This window comes from Periplaneta americana, chromosome 6, assembly GCF_040183065.1.
Source record: "Periplaneta americana isolate PAMFEO1 chromosome 6, P.americana_PAMFEO1_priV1, whole genome shotgun sequence".
NCBI classification, from domain to species: domain Eukaryota; kingdom Metazoa; phylum Arthropoda; class Insecta; order Blattodea; family Blattidae; genus Periplaneta; species Periplaneta americana.
Genome location: NC_091122.1, coordinates 105,393,037 through 105,415,442, shown reverse-complemented (window position 1 = coordinate 105,415,442; position 22,406 = coordinate 105,393,037). Strand labels below are relative to the sequence as shown.

Below are 22,406 nucleotides of genomic sequence, written 5' to 3'. Positions count from 1 at the left end.
TCATCCTAAAACACCATGTTACTGTTTTGTACTGAATCCTCAAAGTTAGTCTTTATCCATTTATTATGAATAATTTGTTTGAAATACCTATGTCATGAACAGTCGAAAAGTGATTAGAACCTAATGTATAACAGTTACAGGATACTGTTGAAAATTGGGAGAGTTTTCTTAGAGTATTCTTTTTTCAACTTTTTTCGTTTTATCCATAATTTACAGTCATCTGTGCATTAATAAATGAGAAGTTGTTGCACTAGCCCAGTGGTCATCAGCACTCGCTGAAATGGATAAAGTGTAAGAAGTGTAACGAAATATGCTCTGTCGTGCAGAAGGGATAGAAAGTGGCAGCATACCCGCCAGCAGTCATGGAAGCATGCTAGTGCAATGTCTTATCCGCAGGTAAGAGATACTAGCCAGAGGGTGCATTGTGCTGATGACCGCTGCACTAACCTTTATTATGTTCCCAAAAGATATACATAATGGAATTTCTGCAGTCAAACATTCACATGAAAGTAAGGTCAATGTTACTTATGTCCCGCCCACTATAGAGACATAGGCCAATTTTACACATATTTAGTATAACTTGTTGCTTCTTTGACAGGTTAGGTTTGGTTAGTTTAGGTTTTTGTTGTAGCCTACCTTGCATATACGATAATAGCGCAACATTGGCAGTGATAAAAGTGAAATATTCGTTCAGTGGGCTTTAGATACTCTACATTCACTGAAAGTAATCATAGAGAAGCGTATAGATTATATAGTGTGCTGTAACACCTAGTTATTTACGTAATTATTGTATGACATTCATGCCTATAAAACTGTAAAATCTTATCACTTTGAAAGTGTTACAATTGTTCAAAAAACGTAATATAGCCTACGTTGTACAATGGATGGTTTCTGTGTCTTCATCAGCATCTGGTGAACTACTGCTACATTAGCTCTTGTTGCTTCCAGTTTCGGTGTTTCCTGTCATCTGTGGTAAGGGTATGCTGTTGGTGGCAGGGTGAGAATTAATGGGGGAATGAGGGGCATTTTCCTCCTGTTGGAAAGTTATTTCCCTCATAAATTCATATTAACAGCCCCGCAAGGGAGAACTTCTATCCCCTTTATAAGATATGGTCTAATTGTTTTAATACGAGTAATATTGATGTGTTATTGTCACCGGCAAGCTGACAACAATCAGTAATTTATGAATTACACATCTTATTTTAAGCCTCGTACATTCCAAGAGGTCACAGAAACTTAGGAATACCTAAACTGGGTGCAATAGATGATCTAGGCTGCGACCTAGACCTTGACATTCATCAGAAGCAACGTGCTGTTATCGTGTTTATGTGCTGTGAACATATTCCACTAATCAGACTTCAGATGGATACAAACAATTGTTCTTCCTCTGACACATATCGTCAAGTGAGATGTACGTACAACATATTACAATACCAACACACATAAAATTGCAGCTCCATTAAAAAAACTAAAATACAGTATACCGCAGCATACAAAACAAATACATTATAGAAATATTCTACCAAACAAACAAATAGGCTAAATACAATTTAACTGTGGGAAACATTCACAAGAGGTTGAAAAATGTGTATGGTGATGCAGCTGTCGATTGCCATGTGGGTTCCGAGGATGGGTGCATTATCAGCCTGCAAGGATATTGACAGAAGCCCACAAAGAAACCCGAAAAACAGTGTGCAGCAAAATTTTGGATCAGTATGAGAATGGTAGAGACGAATTTCTTGCAAGAATTGTGATAGGAGATGAAAGATGGCTCCATCATTTTGAACCAGAGATAAAGAGGCAGACAATGGATCGGCATCATGCAAATTCACCAAAGAAAAAGAGATTCAAAACTGCACCTTCGGCAGGAAAAGTTATGGCTACTGTGTTTTTCGATTCTTGCTTGTGAACATCATGCCACACGGAACCACCATTAATTCTGACGCATATGTGGCAACTCTCAAGAAACTTCAAGCTCAACTAAGTCATTCGACCACATCGGGAGAAGCAGGATATTCTGCTATTGCACAACAACACACGGCCACATGTCAGTCACAAGACCACAGACCAGATCAGAAAACTTGGATGAACAACACTGAAACATCCACATTACAGTCCTAACCTGGCACTATGCGATTACCATCTCTTTGGTAAACTGAAGAAATCCCTTCGTGGAACTAGGTTTGAAGGTGATGACTCCCTTGTGCATGCTGCTAAAGAGTGGCTCAGACATATTAGTCCAAACTTCTACCATGCTGGTATACAGGTTCTCGTTTTAAGGTGGCATAAGGCAGTTGAAAGGGACGGAGATGGTGTGAAAAAGTGACATTTTGTTCCTGAAGAATGTATCTACATTCTGTGAAAATAGCAAAGCTGTAGGATAAAAATGTAATTTTTAAAGAAATGTTGTGCATTACTTTTGGAGTGATCCAGGATTCATTTTGCAAACGAGTATAGACCATTCTGGCAACATGTTCTTTCCAGTTCAATCTTTTGATTTATATGTTGAATAATTGAGTTCATTTTTAATTTTTTGAGTATGTCCTCATTCCTTCTGTGATCAAGCAGGGAATAGTTCCCCATTTCTTCTCAGGAATCTCATTTCCGCCACTGTAAGTCTTCCTTCATGTACTCTCCTGATAGTCCATGCCTCGTTTCCATGTGCAAGAATTGGTTGTGCAAGAGTTTTGTAGATTTTAAGTCTGATGTGCCTTTGCACTAGAGAAAGTTTGAAAACTTGATTGATTACACCTAGGATCTTAATGAATATAGAAATTTTAAGCTTCGTAACTTCAACAAATTAAAGTGTAACCGAGGTAATTGAATGATTTGACTCGTGCTATTAATATGTTATTTATGCAGATTTTAAGACCACTGGTGTAGCTCAGTCGGATAAGGCACTTGTCTACCGATCCGGAGTTGCGCTCGGGCGCAGGTTCGATTCCTGCTTGGACTGTTTACCTGGTTGGGGTTTTCCGAGGTTTTCCAGAACCGTAAGGCAAATATCAGGTAATCTATGGCGAATTCTCGGCCCCAGCTCTCTATCACCAATTTCATTGATGCTGAATAACCTCGTAGTTGATACAGCGTCGTTAAATAAACAAATAAAAAAGTATACAGATTTTACTCTGAATTCGCTTTGTGTCTAGAAATGCCAATATTTTTGTTTTCTGTGTTGAAAATATCATATTAAATTTGGAGGCAGTGTTTTCTAAATTATATGTAGCACATTGGAGTTCAGATTCTGTTGTTGCAATAATAATTTGGTTGTCTGTGAATAATAATGTATCAAGGTAAACATTTCGTTGCAGTTTAATTCCAACATGATAGTGTTGTCTTCATAGGTGGATAATGTGGTTCATATAAATGATGAAAAATGTGGACAGAGACCACAGCCTTGTCTCACTCCTTAATTAATATGAACCCAGTCAGAAAGTCTGTCATCAGTTTTTATGGCAATTTGGTTAATTTTATAAATGTTACATTAATAAGTTGAGTAGACACATTATGATTAACCAGTATCTCAAGAAGTTTATGTCTGTTAACTTTATCAAAAGCTTTAACAAACTCAACAAAATTATATGCATTTCAATATTAAATCTCGTGTTTTTCGACTAATATTTCCAATGTGAAGTAATTATCACAACAGGACCTTTTTCTCCTGAAGCCATTTGTTTCTTCTCCAAGTTTATCTTCATAAAAGGTTGGTAGTTTATTTTTATTGATATTGAAGTATATTTTGTATCCCATGTTGAGTAAACTGATGCCCATATAGTCACAATTCTTTTTGTCCCCTTTCCAGACAAATGAGTTTATTATTGTAGGATGTGAAAAATACTTCTACAACAACTTATCTTTGAACAGTCTACATTCTGCGTAAACTTTCTGTTTCTTAGAAGCAGTAGCCATTGTTTGCAAGTCAGATACTATAATACAAGTAAAATATGAACATAAGACGATACTTACATGCAAACGACTGAACTAGATACCATGTACCAACAAAGAAGGTGGTTTGGCACTGTGATACTATAGTTCAAGAAGAGGCATGTGAGGATGAAAACATAATGAAATTCAACCACTAAGCTGCGAGAATGAAGTCTTTACCTGAGCGAGGATTAACCACCTGCATTGTGTTATTTTTGTCTAACAATAAAGAGAGAAATTTGTCCTTAATTTACCGTTAACTTTGCTGTTGCCAACTTCTGCCTAATATTTAAAATTTAATATTCGCATACATTTATATTAAAAAAAAAGGAAAATTTGTTGAAAATCTATTATCCCATGGGCCAGATTGAACACTTGTAGAACCATATTTGGTCTTGGCCCGTAAGCTGTAGTTTGCCTACCTCTGGTCTAGAGAATGCTAGAGGTGCCACGTGAGTTGCATCATATGGTTTGTTAAGAGAGGGGTAAGGAGAAAGGGAAGTGGCCAATATGGTGTGTAAGCTGTAGTTTTCCTACTCCTGGTCTAGAGAATGCTGGGCACAGCACGTGAGTTCCATCACACAGTCTGTTAAGAGAGGGGGAAAGAGGGAGGGAAGTAACCGACAGTGGAAACCAGAAATTTACACTTCCAGTTCTTTTCGTACAGAAGAATATGGCAATAAAATTAAGTGTACATTTTGTTGGACTGACAATAAGTGGTATTTTGAGTAAAATGGTGGTATACGAGATTTGTGCTGTCCTGTTCCATTTTCATATGGGATATTTTTTTTAGACCCTCAAATACGGGAAATCCTGTACAAACAGATTCAGGCTACCCAAAGATGATCTCATGCATTTAGTTAAGGGTTTTGGCAACATTTTGCGTCCTGTGACAAATAAAAGTTGTCCACTTTCTCCTCTTGATCAGATATTAGTAGCTCTATGCTTTCATGCCACAGATTCACATCAGATTGTTGTTGGTGACTGCATTCATATCCATAAAAGTAAAGTTTGTGGAGTAATGAAATCGCAAGTTTTAAGCTTACTTACATAAAAATGCCTGAATTAAGAAACAATATGATGAGGGTAAAGGAAGGTTTCTTTTCTGTAGGTGGATTACCTTATCATTGTTTCTAATCTTTTTGATGATGGGGCTGCTCCTTTCCTCACATTACTTTAGTATGGCTTCCTGGCTAAGTTAAAAGGTAATAAGCCATGCTTTTTATAAAGCAAAGACTCATATCCCAACAGTGAACGAAAAGCAGGCAAATTAATTCTCCTTTCCTCTTTCATTCTGTTCCAACGAAAACATATTGCCTTCCGTAGGCAAAGGAAGATGGGAACTTGATAGGTAATATAAATTTAAAAAGAAAAAGATTTGAATAATTTCGAGGGAAAAATTGTTCCGGAGCCAGGTATCGAACCCGGGACCTTTGGTTTAACGTACCAACGCTCTACCACCCGAGTAGCTCAGTGGTAGAGCGTTGGTACGTTAAACCAAAGGTCCCAGGTTCGATACCCGGCTCCGGAACAATTTTTCCCTCGAAATTATTCAAATCAACTTTACAGGGAGTTATACCTGAAATCTTGATTTGCAGAAAAAAATTTGATTATTTTTATGTAATACAAAATAGTCGGATGTTTAAATTTTGAACAGTTGTTATTGTTATTATTATTATTATTATTATTATTATTATTATTATTATTATTATTGTTATTATTATTGTTATTGTTATTATTGTTATTATTAGAGTGTTGTGAACTCTTACGTATACTATGAGATCTGGATGCTTCATCAGTAAATTTTTTTTTATTGCAGTACTACATACAAAGTCATTTCCAGAGTTCCATGTGGATTGGTACTCACCCTCAGAGGTGTATCTTTATAGTGAAGCAGCCCCATCCAAACTCGTCCGCTCTGTTACACAGAGACTTGGCTTCCAAAAATGTAAGTAGCTTGTTCTTAATTATTATATTGTGATAAAGAATTATCGGTATTTGTAATTCAGTGAATAACTCACAAATAGGAATATGTCTACTGATCAATATTTTGAAAGTTTACATATGAATAATTCCAGCTCTCAATGAGCAAGCAACCGAGTAAGATGTGATTGACCGCGAGCTTGCTAACTTAGCAAAGTGCAGTAGTATACGGAAGCCGTTTCATAGTGAGTAATAAGTGAGGTGAAAGATCTGTGGAGAATGGATACCACAAGTCTAAAGGCAACCATTGATAATATTAACAAAAAATTGGAAGATCTACAAAAGGAAAACAATATTTTAAAAAAGAAGGTGAAATACTTAGAAGAAGAGAAAAGGAGGAACAACTTAATTTTCTTTGGTATTGAAGAACAGGTGAAAGAACAGTCTATGGACACGTATGAAGTGATAGTAAATGTGTGTTGGGAATGGTTAGTCATTGACATTGGGAATGGTCAAGTGAAAGAGGTGTATAGAATGGGGCATGGGGAAAATAGGCCCATATTGGTCCGACTAGCAAACCAGATGAGTAAAGAGAAAATCATGGGTTGTAAGAAAGCATTGAAAGACTCGAGCATTAGTATAGATGAAGATTTTGATTACGAGGTGAGGTGTAGAAGGAAGGTGTTATTGCCATTTATGAAATCAGCTAGGAATAATGGACATTATGAAAAATTAATTAAGGAAAAATTGAAAATTAACGGGGAGTTATTTGATATTGAATTTTGTTTGGAAAACTTGAATGCATCGGAAAATGGAGAGAATATTGACGAAAGTAAAAGATTAGAGATAAAGGAGAGAGTTAAAAAGATTGTTATTAATAGTGGAAGAAATAGAAAAGGTAAAGTTGCGGAAGACATGAGGGCAGTGACTCAGGAGATTGCGAGGGAAGAATGTCGAAAGAATCCATCGTCAGCAAATTCCACTCAGGCGGTGAACTCCAAGGCAGCGGCTGCACCATCTAGTAGACGACCAGTAATGACGTCACCCCAAGGTGAAGCCAGCTGAACAAGCATAGTATCAGATGGCAACAGAATTGGAGAAAGACAGAAGGGGAGAGAGAGGAATGCTGAACCAATGAAATAAGAGACTGGTGAATAAGGAAGCGAAATAAGTGTGGGGAATAGAAGGGGAAGTATTGAGTGTGTAAAGCGTGCCAGGAGTGCGAAAAGAGGGGGCAATAGTGGAGAAAAGCCTGTCTATAATCTGAGGAAATGGTGCATCAGTGGGTTGAAATATTAGTAGGTTCAGCTAGGTAATGGGTAAATGGAAGTGAACTGTTGTACTTACTTTTTTTTTTTCTCAGTGTTAAATAGTGTTATAAATAAAGTGAAAGCAATATTGCTAGGATACAAATGCTAATGTGTTGTGTGAGAAGAGTTTAGACAGTGAATATAATAATAGTTCAAGTTTTTAGCGAAATAGTCAACAAGGGTTAGGTCTTATATATTAAATAAGTTATATGTATTGTTATTTAAAGTATTAAGTTAGTTATGAAGGTAGGAATGATTTTTAAGGGAACTGAGAATAAGAGAAGGGAAGTAGAATTGTAGTGGATAAAGTAAAAGGATGGTCAAGTGAAAGTGAAGGAACAATGAAAGACATAGCAAGAACAGGCTTCAAGTGTCAAAATACGTCTTGTTTAAAGTTGTAAATAGTGCAAGTAAGGGAATGCTGGCCCGAATACAGAAATGTGAAGGGCCAGCAGGACAGAAGATTTTGAGAAATATCATATCATATGAATAATTCAGCTCTTGCATTTTGTGCAGATACTTCTATTCTGATAGTAAGAAAATTACGTGAAATCTGTTTTCAGTATTACTGGTAAATTTTAGGTGATTGCCAAGATTTCATCATTTATTACTTTCTTAGGATTTGAAAGACAAAAAGATCTGTCATGTTTCTTTAAAATTAATCATTTCGGTTTGGTCATTCTCCAGAAAAAGTGTATTTTGGAAGTAATGTTTTCCGAAAATTATAGTTGGGATAAAAGTTATTTCTTTTTGTATATTTTTGTCTTAGTCTTTACTAACTTTATTAAACATTATTCGTCTAGGTGAGTGATGTCATCCCATTCTATTATATGCTGTGCACCAATTTTGTTGCAGCAGCAGCACCTGTTCAAACCCTAAACTCCCCTGCTAACTCTTTTTGACCTGCAGTCTTATGCTAGACGTGATATGGGAGTACAAATTTAATACACTCGACCTCATGCTAAAGAGTAAAGATAAAGAGCATTAAAGTTATCACAATATTCTCAGTTATATCATTGTTTACTTTTTGTTTTAAATAATAAAATAAAAATTTGTTTCAGAAATAATATCAATGCTTGGCAGTACATATCGTCGGTTTCTTGGTAAAAGTGACCAAGTCCAAAATGCAAAATTGTTGAGAAAAGGCGTTTAAAGGTTTAATGATCCATTCAAAGATAACTGTACTTCATTAGATGTTAGTAATAAGTTATTTTAAAGGTAAATGTGCTATATTATTAGTTTTTAGTATTAAATTATGTTTTATATTTTCATAATGCTTGGAAGCCTTGGAATGTGACTTGGTCACTTTTACCAAGAAACCGACGATATAGGTATAAACAATTTTTTTTCTTTCATGAAACTGAAAAAATCTGTGCTAAGGAGTCGACTGATAGAAATCATTTATGTCCAGTTTTAAGGATTGCAACTGCTAATGTAATATTGCCTGATATAGGGAATGTTATATCTAAAATTAACGTCAAATGTCTGCAGCAGGCCCTTCAAGTGAGAAAAATTAACTTTTGCAATTTAAGAAAATGTGTTTTGACATTATACACATTGTAATAGGTGAGCAATAAAATGAAAGCTTAGAAACTTTAAAGTTTTTCAGTTTGTATATGTATTACATATTTACTACAGACCAACAGGGAAAAGATCACTGGGTCGCCCTGTGAAGAGATGGGGGAAACTTTTGTAGGCCAGAACAGTCCTTCTAGGACTATCACCTGTTAGGAAGATGATGATGATGATGAAGATGATGATGATTTACATGCCAGTATTTGTTTCTTTCTTCCAGTGATGCATGACACAATATAATGCAAGTCCAATACATACTGTTTTCCCTTAGAATAATACGAGGTGCATCCAGAAAGTAAGTTTCCCGATTTTTTCCCCTTGAAAGTAAACGTAATTAGCCATGTCAATTGTGCATGCGTAACAGATCTATGACGTATCAATCATATGCCAGCCGGACAGGTCCCGCCTGGTGCCAGTAGCATGGCAGCAGTGGTCCGAAATGGAAGTTCTTATTCCTTCTCCCGCCGCCTGCGAGGTTTGGTCAGTGATAAAGTTCTTTAATGCACAAAGCATTGCGCCAATTGTAATTCATCGGCAGCTCTGTCAGGTCTACGGGCCAAACATCATGTGTAAGCAGATGGTGCGTCGCTGGTGTAGGCAGTTTTCCGAAGGTCCATGATGAAGAGCACAGTGGGCGACCATCCCTCATCAATGATGATCGTGTTGAGCTGGTGCGGCAGTGCATCATGGAGAACCGTCGCTTCACGATTACGGAGCTGAGCAGCCATTTTCCGTAGATATCGCGATCCTTGTTGCATGAGATTGTCACTAAGCACCTGCTGTTCAAAAAAGTGTGTGCCAGGTGGGTGCCGAAAAACCTGACACCCGAACACAAAATGCAACGTTCAGGAGCAGCACTGACATTTCTGCAATGGTATCACTATGACTGCGACGAGTTCCTCGACAGGATCGTCACGGGCGATGAGACTTGGATTTCGCACTTCACCCCGGAAACCAAGCAGCAGTCAATGCATTGGCGGCATAGTGGATCTCCAGTCAGGACGAAATTCAAACAGACGCTGTCGGTACAGAAAGTGATGTGCACGGTGTTCTGGGACAGGAAGGGCATTCTGCTCATTGACTTCCTTTCAAGAGGTGAAACAGTGAACACTGACCATTACTGTGAAACACTGCGAAAATTGCGACATGCCATTCAAAACAAGAGGCGTGGAATGCTTACTGCAGGTGTTGTGCTCCTCCATGACAATGCTCGTCCACATACGGCTTGGCGCACAGCAGCTGTTCTGACGGAATTTGGCTGGGAATTGTTTGATCATCCACCCTACAGTCCTGATCTTGCTCCCAGCGATTTTCACGTTTTCTTGCGGCTCAAGAAATTCCTGTCCTCCGGTGAGCGTTTTGGTAACGACGAAGAGCTGAAGACGTCTGTTACATGCTGGTTCCATTCACAGGCGGCAGAGTTCTACGACAGAGGGATACAAAAGTTGATCCCACGATACAACAAGTGCCTCAATTCTGATGGTGGCTATGTTGAAAAATAGCTGAAACATTGCTGTACCTGTTGCCAATAAATGTTTTCCTGAAAGTGTGTGTTCTTTTTTTTTTTAAATAGGGAAACTTACTTTCTGGATGCGCCTCGTGTATTATTTAACGTGAGGTAGTGTTAATTTATAAATATATAGTCATAAAATTATAATTATTTATCATAAATGTGTCAGTTTTCAAATAATGTTCGTTCTTTATTCCTTTATTTTTTGTAGAAATTGTTACATAAATTCATAAAATTTATTTACTGCAGATGATAATGTTTTATGAATGTACATGATGTATCTCAGGCACTTATCACATAAATTGTCTTATTTGTATGGTTATTATTTCCCTACAACTGCAATCACTTAGTGTAACATTTTCTACATCCCTGCTTGAGTGTTGAGTAGTTATATAGTTGTATACCATCTTTTACAACAAAGCACGCTAAATAACAAATATCTACAAAATATAAGTTGCCACGCTGATTTCGTGACACCACTGATCTAAATCAAATCTTGGTATTTAACATTAAATCCACTTCAAATATTTCGCAAATACACTTTAAATATTTTGCGTGTCTATATACTTGACAGTAGATCTTCCTGTGCTCAATTCTGTACATTGTCTTCTTTTTTCCGTCTTTCTCATTTTCTAAATATTTTAATCTATGAATTAGAGAAAAATTTATGCAAGAAGAAACCATACAAAAATCCATTAATTGAACCTAACACTTTTCAGCTGCTGGTTTAAAACACAGTTCAAATTTTGTCCTTAGATATTCAATTATTTTCAATGTAAAGATTAATTTTTGGTCCTACAGAATTTATCTGTTATGGTAACAATAGTTATTAGAGGAGAAAAATACACTCTGGTGCTGGGGATTGAAACGAATTTTTCTGGTGCCGGTGCAAATTTTTCTCCTCTAATAACTTACTTACTTACAAATGGCTTTTAAGGAACCCGAAGGTTCATTGTCGCCCTCACATAATCCCGCCAGCGGTCCCTATCCTGTGCAAGATTAATCCAGTCTCTATCATCATACCCCACCTCCCTCAAATCCATTTTAATATTATCCTCCCATCTACGTCTCGGCCTCCCTAAAGGTCTTTTTCCCTCCGGTCTCCCAACTAACACTCTATATGCATTTCTGGATTCGCCCATACGTGCTACATGCCCTGCCCATCTCAAACGTCTGGATTTAATGTTCCTAATTATGTCAGGTGAAGAATACAATGCTTGCAGTTCTGTGTTGTGTAACTTTCTCCATTCTCCTGTAACTTCATCCCGCCTAGCCCCAAATATTTTCCTAAGAACCTTATTCTCAAACATCCTTAACCTATGTCCCTCTCTCAGAGTGAGAGTCCAAGTTTCACAACCATACAGAACAACCGGTAATATAACTGTTTTATAAATTCTAACTTTCAGATTTTTGGACAGCAGACTGGATGATAAGAGCTTCTCAACCGAATAATAACACGCATTTCCCATATTTATTCTGCGTTTAATTTCCTTCCGAGTGTCATATATATTTGTTACTGTTGCTCCAAGATATTTGAATTTTTCCACCTCTTCGAAGGATAACTCTCCAATTTTTATATTTCCATTTCGTACAATATTCTGGTCACGAGACATAATCATATATTTTGTCTTTTCGGGATTTACTTCCAAACCGATCGCTTTACTTGCTACAAGTAAAATTTCCGTGTTTTCCCTAATCGTTTGTGTATTTTCTCCTAACATATTCACGTTATCCGCATAGACAAGAAGCTGATGTAACCCGTTCAATTCCAAACCCTGCCTGTTATCCTGAACTTTCCTAATGGCATATTCTAGAGCGAAGTTAAAAAGTAAAGGTGATAGTGCATCTCCCTGCTTTAGCCCGCAGTGAATTGGAAAAGCATCAGATAGAAACTGACCTATACGGACTCTGCTGTATGTTTCACTGAGACACATTTTAATTAATCGAACTAGTTTCTTGGGAATACCAAATTCAATAAGAATGTCATATAATACTTCCCTCTTAACCGAGTCATATGCCTTTTTGAAATCTATGAATAACTGATGTACTGTACCCTTATACTCCCATTTTTTCTCCATTATCTGTCGAATACAAAAAATCTAATCAATAGTCGATCTATTATGCCGAAAACCGCACTGATGATCCCCAATAATTTCATCTACGTATGGAGTTAATCTTCTCAAAAGAATATTGAACAAAATTGTGTACGACGTCAACAAAAGTGATATTCCTCGAAAGTTACCGCAGTTGGTTTTGTCCCCCTTTTTAAAAATAGGTACAATTATGGACTCCTTCCATTGTTCTGGTACAATTTCCTTTTCCCAAATAGCAAGTATAAGTTTATAAATTTCGCTATATAATGCCCTTCCACCCTCTTGTATTAATTCTGCTGGAATTTGATCGATACCTGGAGATTTGTACTTTTTCAGATTTTCTATTGCAATTTCGACTTCTGAAAGCGTGGGTGCAGGTATAAATGGCTCAGCAGTTTGTATTTCAATTTCGTCCCGATCATTTCTATTTGGCCTATGTACATTTAGTAGTTGCACAAAATAGTTTTTCCATCTGTTTAGGATTGATGGAGAGTCTGCAAGCAAGTCACCATTCTCATCCTTGATCACGTGTACCCTTGGCTGATATCCGTTCTTGAATTCCTTTATACCCTTATATAAATCTCGAATGTTTTTATTCTTACTATTTGTTTCTACCTCATTCAGTTTTTCCTTCAAGTAACCTCTCTTTTTATTCCTAAGTGTACGACTTGCTTCCCGTCTTTCATTGAAATAATTATCTCTCTTCTCCTCAACTTGATCCTGTAAGAATTTCAATTTTGCCTGTTTCCTTCTTTCTACTACCATGCAACAATCTTCATCAAACCACGGTTTCTTTTTCTTAGTTTCATAGTAACCTATGCTCTGCTCAGCTGCAATTTTGATACTACCTCTGATATTTTCCCACACGCTATTAACATCTAATTCTTTCTCAACTTCGTCGGAACTTTCTAAAGTGGCAAACCTATTCGAAATTTCGACCTGATAATTTTGCTTAGCTTCCTCGTCCTTTAATTTCAAAATATTGAATTTAGTAATATTAACTTGTTACTCTACTCGCTTGGCTACTGATAATTTTTCTCTTAATTCTCCAATCACCAAATAATGGTCAGAATTATAGTCTGCACCCCTGAAAGTTCGAATATCTACTATACTACTATGTCTCCGTTTATCTATGAAGATGTGATCTATTTGGTTGTGTGTCAATCCATGTGGAGAAGTCCAAGTATATTTATGTATATCCTTATGGGGGAATGTTGTACTTTTGACAATTAAATTTTTCGATGTGGCAAAGTTGACTAATCTAACTCCATTGTCACTACTAATTGCGTGTAGGCTCTCTTTTCCAATAGTTGGTCTAAAAATATCCTCTCGTCCTACTTTAGCGTTGAAATCCCCCAATAAAATTTTCATGTGATATCTAGGGAACTGATCAAAAGTATTTTCCAATTTCTCATAGAAGCTATCCTTTATATGGTCGTCTTTCTCTTCTGTAGGGGCGTGAGCATTTATAACTATGATGTCGCACCATCTACCCTTAAGTACTAAATATGATAACCTGTCACTGATAAATTCGACCTTTTTTACTGCTGATTTTATTCTTTTATGAACAAAGAATCCTGTTCCTAATTGGTGATTATTGTTTCCTACCCCATAATACAACAAGTAATCTCCTATTTGTGATATGCCATTCCCATCTAACCTAACCTCTTGTACTCCCACGAAGTCTATTCTATATCTAGCTAGTTCTTTTGCTACTAATGTTACCCCTCCTGTTCTATAAAGACTAGTTACGTTCCAAGTGCCAAATCTCAAAACCTTATTCCTTTGCTGTGGTCGTGCCAGAGAATCAGTCCTATTCCGAGGCTTATTGTAGGGATTCGTAACAAGCTGTTTTTTACGGTGATGGGTTGTTAGCCCTTCGCCCAACCTCCAAGCTGGAGGACCACCCCTTATCGGCTGTCCACGACTGCTTATTCAATATATTCGCAGCTACCCTCCATATCTGGAGGCTGTCTCCTCTATCCGCAACCTGAGGATGCGCCATGCCGTGGTGATAGGGACCCACAATACATGGCCTCTAATAACTATTGTTATCAATTATTTTATTATAAAAACCTGAACTAACAAAATTCGTCAATGACAAATTAAAAAAAAATAATTAGGTATATATTGTATCATTTATTTTGTGTGATTCTTTTAAAATATTTCTTGCTGTAAATAATATGTTTTTATTATACCATTAATATATGTAAATTTTATGTTTTAAGCCTTAGTTATAATAATAATAATAATAATAATAATAATAATAATAATAATAATAATAATAATAGTAAGAGCAACACTAAATAATTGGTTGTAATAATGGTAATGCTGAACTGCTCCCAAACACGAGATTTGCTCATTTGGATGGTACTAGAATACAGATGTTATAATTATTTAAGCTCTCTGTTTGTTTGTTTGTTTGTTTGTTTATAAATCTACCTCTATAATATTCCATAATTTCAAATAAATTTAAAATTTATTAAAATTAGCATTTAGTCGCATCCATTGATTAACTGTCACATCCGTGGACAATGGTTGTGATAAATTTACTTGCTCTTTGGTGCAAAGGGCACTTATCTCCAGATTTTGTACAAATTTCTTTCATCGTTTCCATTTTGATCTTTTGGAATTTCAAGATATAGCCATTAATGTATTAAGACATTCCTTGTTAATTGTAAATAATCATTTGTACAGTACTGTATATATAAAATAAATTATTCCTGTCACGGATAGCTGCCAAATATATATATATATATATATATATATATATATATATAAGAAATAAATAAATAAAGATTAAAATATTGTTGATCTACAATTAATTTAAGTGCTGTTACCACTGGGTACCCCTATTTTCAAGGGTAGCTATCCTTTTTGGATTTTTCTCTCCATGAATCCAGCAATTTTGAGGGCATAAAGTTTTTCTTTTTAAGTAATATATCTTGTGTGTGTGTGTGTGTGTGTGTGTGTGTGTGTGTGTGTGTGTGTGTGTGTGTGCGTGTGCGTGTGCGTGTGCGTGTGCGTGCGCGTGCGCATGCGCGCGTGCGCATGCGTGAAGTTAATTGTGCTATTTTCTTACAATTATATTGAGTTAAACTCATTTAATATGGACATACAACTTACATTGTTAGCTAAAGGCGTTATTCCATATTTTTTAAAAATACTCATAAACTTCTTCTGAATCTTTTGAGTATTATTTATATGAAACTTATACACGTGTGACCAAACATCTGAAGCAAATTCCAATTTGGATCTTACCAAATAATTGAAAAGGATAATCATTGTATTCGTATTTCTGAACTTTTAAGAATTTCTAAATATAAACTGTAAATTCCTGCAAGATTAATTTACTGTCATTAATGTGCAATTTAAATGAAGTTACAAGTGAAATAAACACCTGAATTTCTGAGTATTTTCTTGTCAATATTTCCCCATTCATTTTGCAGTGTGTTCCCAATATTGTTTTTAACATGTTAACTTGGCCCCTCATGGGCTGTAGCGCCACGGATTATTATTTAAAGCTAAGAATAAAATATTTATTAATATTAAATAACTTATTGCCTAAACTCCATTTGTATATATTATGTAGATCATCTTGTAGTAAATTAACATAATTTTATTAGTAATTACTTTATATAGTTTCAAATCATAAACATACATCAGACATTTGGAATATTTTACTACTTTCGGTAAGTCATTAGTAAATAACAAATAAATAATGTTGATTACAGAAATATCTGAATGATTATTTTCTTTGGCATGTGCCAACATATAAATTACTTTTTTATAATTTGTATACAAATGTTAACAGCTACTGGATACCGTCTGTGTCGAGGGTATAAATTGCATGCCACCCAGACTGATCGTCCAGTAGACATCACACATCTTGTGTTCGTGATCCATGGCATTGGTCAGAAGATGGATACAGGTCGAATCATCCGCAATACCTCTGCGTATGTAATTTCTGTGTTTATTCTAGTTGGTCTAAATTTTCAAGTTCACAGTTAACTCCATATCAATTAAATGAAATATATTAACAATAAAATAAGTGTACGTAAATGCTGATACTTTTAAAAAATATTATACAACCGTTACGTTTATGTAACACATTGTTTAACGTACATTATATAAAGTAATTTTACTAAATTATATATCATATCTTTATTTGTTTTATTAGAAGCAAGTAGAATATTGTTGTGAATTTATCTGGACACATTCATTATACCATACATGTTATGAAACTCGGGGAAAGTATTTCAAATTGAAAAAAAAATAGTTCCTTGAATATGCAGTGTATTTTTTTTATACCGACAGGTTTCGTGATTGTGTAGCATGGCTCAAACAGAAATACTTTTCTTCATCAGAAAATCGTGCAGAATTCTTCCCAGTTGAATGGCGATCATCACTCAAACTTGATGGAGGTAAGAAGTTACAAATTGCATACTGCATTTTATGTCACTGTTACAGTGTTTTTTGAATCCGTGGTAAAAAATGTATGTAGCCATTATTAAGAACAATGCTTCTTTGTGAAATAAAATTCTTTGAAATTAAATTAAATCTTATACCATAAGATGGGGTAACTTTGCACCATTTTCTAGTTAAAAATTTGTTTTCAGCTTGTATGTAGTCTTTAAATGTCTAATTTTGAGACGGGCATTTGCTTTATATGTTCTAGGAATATGCAGGAATGTATTTAACCAGTCATATCTTCGAAAATAAATGTCTTTTGAAATTTATAATTGCCAAAAATTGGTGCAAAGTTACCCATAGTTGGGGATTACTTTGCACTGCCAGAGTTTTAAGAGGGGTGGTGCAAAGTTTCCCATTGCTGATGTTACATTACACCATATACGTGTTAAACAATGAAAATATAATTTATCAGGAACAGAAAAACTGGAGAGACAATTTCAAAAACTGCTATAAATAGTAACACGGACAAAACTATTTGAAAAAACTACACAAAATTTCAATATAAGTGATCACATTCTTCTAAAATGTTTCAAAAATATTTTCAGTTCTTTCGAATGACAAGTCTAGATAACAGCACGTGAATAACTGTAAAAAATTATACGTATTATTTTGTGTCAAGTTCTAGAATGGAATATAAGCAAGCCCTTTCTTGATACTTTCTTGGGTGGATTTACTCTCCCAATTACATCCTCCCATTCATATTCCATAATATCCTCCCTTTCAGTTCATTTGCAGGATTTGAATGATTTTGTCACTACCTTGTTGACAATACTGTTTGTTTTTATTCTCTGGTACCTGTCCAAGCCGAAACAATTGCTGACATCTCTTGGAACATTTCATTTGGAACTTTGTTCCTCAGTGATAAGCCTATTATCCTTCTCAACATTTTCCTTTGGCATATTTGGAGATTGTTACCAAGTTTGGCAGTGAGAGACCATGTATGACTTTAATCTTAATATATAAAATTGAATATGGGTATATATGTATGTATGTGGGTATGTTCTCTCTACAAATCTACATGCCTTGACCGATATGTGCCAAAGTTTGCACATTTTATCTTCATAACCAGGAGAAGAACATAGGCTACATTAAAATTGTGCAAATGGAAGTTAAATTAATTAAAAATATAAAAAATAAAAATAAATAGATCAAATATTCATGTATAATATTAAAATGCAAAATCTTCTACAGTCAATTGAGGGGCTCAGAACAAAAAGCAGGTAAGTGACATTATTAAAAAAGGATGTTTCTTTGGGATAAAATCAGGTAAGTGATCACACTGTGCAGTGCTGCTATATGGGCATCATTTCACCAAACTAGTGTATAATATTCCATTGCATATAGAACTTTAACTGTAATTTCCTCAAAACTAGGTTTCCGTCACTTACCTGCTTTTTGTTCAAAGCCCCTTAATTGTTCTTTATTATTGTCTGTTGTATTCAACATCGACTTTCACGAGGCCATGGAAATTGTAACACGAAATTAAATTACATTGTTGATACATCATGAAGGCTAAAATCTAGAAGACAATTAATACAGTAAGTATATTTACGCAGTCCAGGACCATATTATGAATTTCTCGATAGTTGTACATAGTGAGCAGGGTGTGTTTATCCAACTGAATTTTTTGAAAGCACAAGTATTGCTATTACATAATTGAATACTTAATATTGAATCACCAATAGTACTACTGCGAAAAATATTGACCCACCAAAATTATGATGGAACGAGAATTGGTGAGAAAAACTCATGAAAGATGTAATAGAAGTAACAACATTAGCTGTCAAAACGAAAGGAGAAGATGTTTTTATCCCATGTATTTCTATGATACTCACTAAAATGCCTTTCGATTTTAAGCAACTGCAATTTCAATGTGACTAGCATTTGTAATGGCCATTTATTAAAATGAAGCTCAAGGACAGTCGCTCAGAGTTGCAGACATTAACTTAAAAACTGCATGATTTTCACATTCTCAACTATATTTTATAGAAAGGAATGAAAAAAAAAAAACATTTTACACATATCAAAAAGCACTTCAATGATACTTTTGTCATGTTTCTAATGTAGTATGTGACTGTACGTAAGCCCACTGAAAATAACACTAAGTTATATTAATTCTAAGATATACCCTAGATCATATATACTAACAGATAGCTCTTTTATATAGGCTTTAGGGTTTGCAGTCGAGGCCGGCTTGATGTAGTTCAATAATCGTCAACAGATGGCACAATGACCAACACCATCACGAGACACGAACTCTGAACCGGTCTGGTCGGTCTAAATCGATTATTTCTTGCTTACGAGATATTCTCGTAAGCAACGGTATGTACTGTCGACAATTGATGACCATGGATAAATATTATTGGCCTATATGACCTAGGCAAGTTCGGAACGAGGGAGTTCTAATTATAGTTGTCACGTGGGCGAAGCGGAGAGATAAGATAAAGTACGCCTTTGTATTGAATAGAATACAATGCAGAGTCTCGCGAAAAGCCAATCTACCTAGAATTTTTAGACCATGTTATAAAGTTATCGGTGGGCTAAATTATGATTCGTTATCTCTTCTGTTTTTATATATTTGTCGTGAATATTATTTATATTATCAACTGAGTGTATAACATAATTTATCCGTTAATTGATATTTCACTAATGATAAATCCAAAGAAGAATGGGAAATAAGGGACTAAACACTGAAAAATAAATAAAATAAGAGAATTTGACGTTCATAATTATAATGTTGTCGGAGTTTTGTTATACTTTACTTTGAATCATTTTAATTTGCACCACAAAAACTTATGAAAATTAATGTTAACATTACCTATTTAGTTATGATAGTAGTATATTGGAAAATTTGTGCATATAGCCTGATTACAATATATAAGTAATCCTATCCTAACCTAACCAATGGTAGTCTTGTTTATTTCAGACATGTTCGTATAATTATACAAAAACAAGAATAATCTAGTTTGCAGCCTGTGATATTGTCTCGTTTACAGTATTATATAATATACATATTACGATATTTACTAGGTACTTTAACAATATATAGTTAATAATATTATAAAATATACAGGTCTAATCCATTACCAAGAAATAGCCCTTCCCTCACATGTTCAATACTGTTTACCTCAAAAGGCCTTCAAACCTTAAAAACTATTAGAAACTGGATTAAAATAGTCATGTTGATGTAGGCCTACAACATTACATTTTTTGTCACTACTCCTGATCCCATTCTAACAGTTTCAGGTTTTGTAATTTGTAACAATACTAACAATACTGATGGGTCATTCCATAGTCACACACGTAACATTTTCGAAGTAACTATGATCTTCACAGGATACTTAATCAAATACTTAGGAGTTCATGAAAGACACATCACTGTTTTTTAACGTAAGCATTCCGAAATATAAACAGAAAACCATAATGAAAAGGAATAATTAATAATGTAAAAAATATTAAATATTATATGGTGTGACACATGAACATTTTCTTGCCACTTAATTTATTACCAAAATGGAAAATGTTCATATTATTGTGCCAAATGTCATAAATGCATTTAATTGTTTTTGAAACAATTAAGACATTTGTGAAGTACATGTAACTGCTAAATCGCATACTTTAATAAAAATAACAGTGCCATTAACAAATAAAATATTACAAATTATATTGTGACACACGAACATTTCTGTCAAGTTGATTACTAATCTTTTCAAATGCATATAGAGATTTACCGTATACACTGTGTCTACAGTTCTTATTATACAAAGCAACACTTGATTACACTAAAGTGTCCACACCTGTGGAGTAATGGTCAGCGCGTCTGACTGCGAAACCAGGTGGCCCGGGTTCGAATCCTGGTCGGGGCAAGTTACCTGGTTGAAGTTTTTTCCGGGGTTTTCCCTCAACCCAATACGAGCAAATGCTGGGTAACTTTCGGTGCTGGACCCCGGACTCATTTCACCGGCATTATCACCTTCATATCATTCAGACGCTAAATAATTTAGATGTTGATACAGCGTCGTAAAATAACCCAATAAAAAAAATTACACTAAAGTACACTTTCAGATTTAAAATATCCACGGTTGTTTACAACTATATGTGGTGATATCTCCTGTGTAATGTCACGTAACAAATACATCAATATAAGCTATCCACTTTTTCTGCCATTTGTACTACTTCCCTTTTTTTAACAACACAGACGCTTTAAATTCTTCGCCACTACAAGCTTTTGTAACTTCCTCTGCTTATCTGACGTCTTTTTTTAAATTGATTATTTAACGATGTTGTATCAACTACTAGGTTATTTAGCCTCGATGGAATTGATGATAGTGAAATGATATTTGGCAAGATGAGGTTGAGGATTCGCCATAGATTACATGACATTCGCCTTACAATTGGGGATAACCTCGGAAAAACCTCAACCAGGTAACTTGCCCCAATCAGGATTTGAACCCGGGCCCACTCATTTCACGGTCAGATGTGCCTACCATTACTCCACAGCAGTGGACCGAACATGGGTTATGTACATTAATTCTTTTGACTTTCGGTTAGCTTTCTTAAGAATACGCATAAAGAAATGTAGTGTTTTCCAGGCTATCCTTGTAATATTAGTGACTTATTTCAACCAGTTTGTTACTAAAATATATACAGTACCTAAGTGTTTACTTGTGACACTGGTGATCCATTTAATTGGTATATGAGACGAATTTAATTTTGTGTTTTACAGAAGGATACATATTGATTTACTTTTGCTCACATTGATTTTAATTTTATTTGTTGTAGTCCAGTTTTCAATAACGTCAAGCTAGTTTTGCAAGGCGGTGATATAAGATTTATCACTAATTTTTTCTGTATATTATACAGTCATCCACGAATAACCTTGCCTGAGAAGTGACATTTCTAGTCAAATCCTACAATAATTTTCAGTAAATATTTTGCACCGAGAAGCTATTATACATTTAATTTTACTTCTGAGACCAGTGAAATATATGCCAATTTTATTAGAAAGGTGCATGTATAATTATCCAATAGCATGATATTATCTGCAACAAAAACTAAAGGGCATGAAAGAAAAGAAGAAAACATTAATGCTGTGGTTCTTAGAGTTCCATTAGAGTTACACGTTCATTGTCCACTGAAAGTTGTATTTCTCTATTGAAGTGTAAAAGAGAAACTCTCATAAATTATGTCAGAAACAAAGAAAGGCACCACCCAAATATGTGGGATAATTAATTTAATAATGTTATTACCGGGACTTGAAAAAAGCAATCATATGTAATGGGTGGGGAAAAAAATACTTTTTAATCGCGCTTCTATAGTTCGACAATGCTGACTATTCAGAGTTTTGCCTGATAGGTGAGCTACCATAAATTCCTTGAAGTCCTAGTTATTACTGAAGCCAAATGTGTGTCTCTTGTCAAGAGTCCATTTTATTTATACTTGTTAAGACATCATTCATAGACTAGTTACCGCTTTCAGTTTTGATACTACATACACTGAAATTAATCTATTATTATTCGTCCTATTTATACATTTATATTGAATGATTCGGTCTACCTTCATAACACATCTCATCAACAATACTCGATAAAAAGAGTT

General features: G+C 35.0%; 1 protein-coding gene across 2 annotated transcripts in view; it reads left to right on the top strand.

Annotated features, from left to right (window-relative positions):
- The window catches only part of LOC138701615 (phospholipase DDHD1-like), a 94,882-nt gene that overhangs the window by 4,000 nt on the left and 68,476 nt on the right, over positions 1–22,406 (top strand). For both annotated transcript variants that reach the window (XM_069828689.1, XM_069828690.1), the window contains exons 4-6: positions 5,744–5,872; positions 16,150–16,291; positions 16,653–16,759. In XM_069828689.1, the coding sequence (XP_069684790.1) occupies positions 5,744–5,872; positions 16,150–16,291; positions 16,653–16,759 (378 nt within the window). The remainder of the gene's footprint in view (positions 1–5,743; positions 5,873–16,149; positions 16,292–16,652; positions 16,760–22,406) is intronic.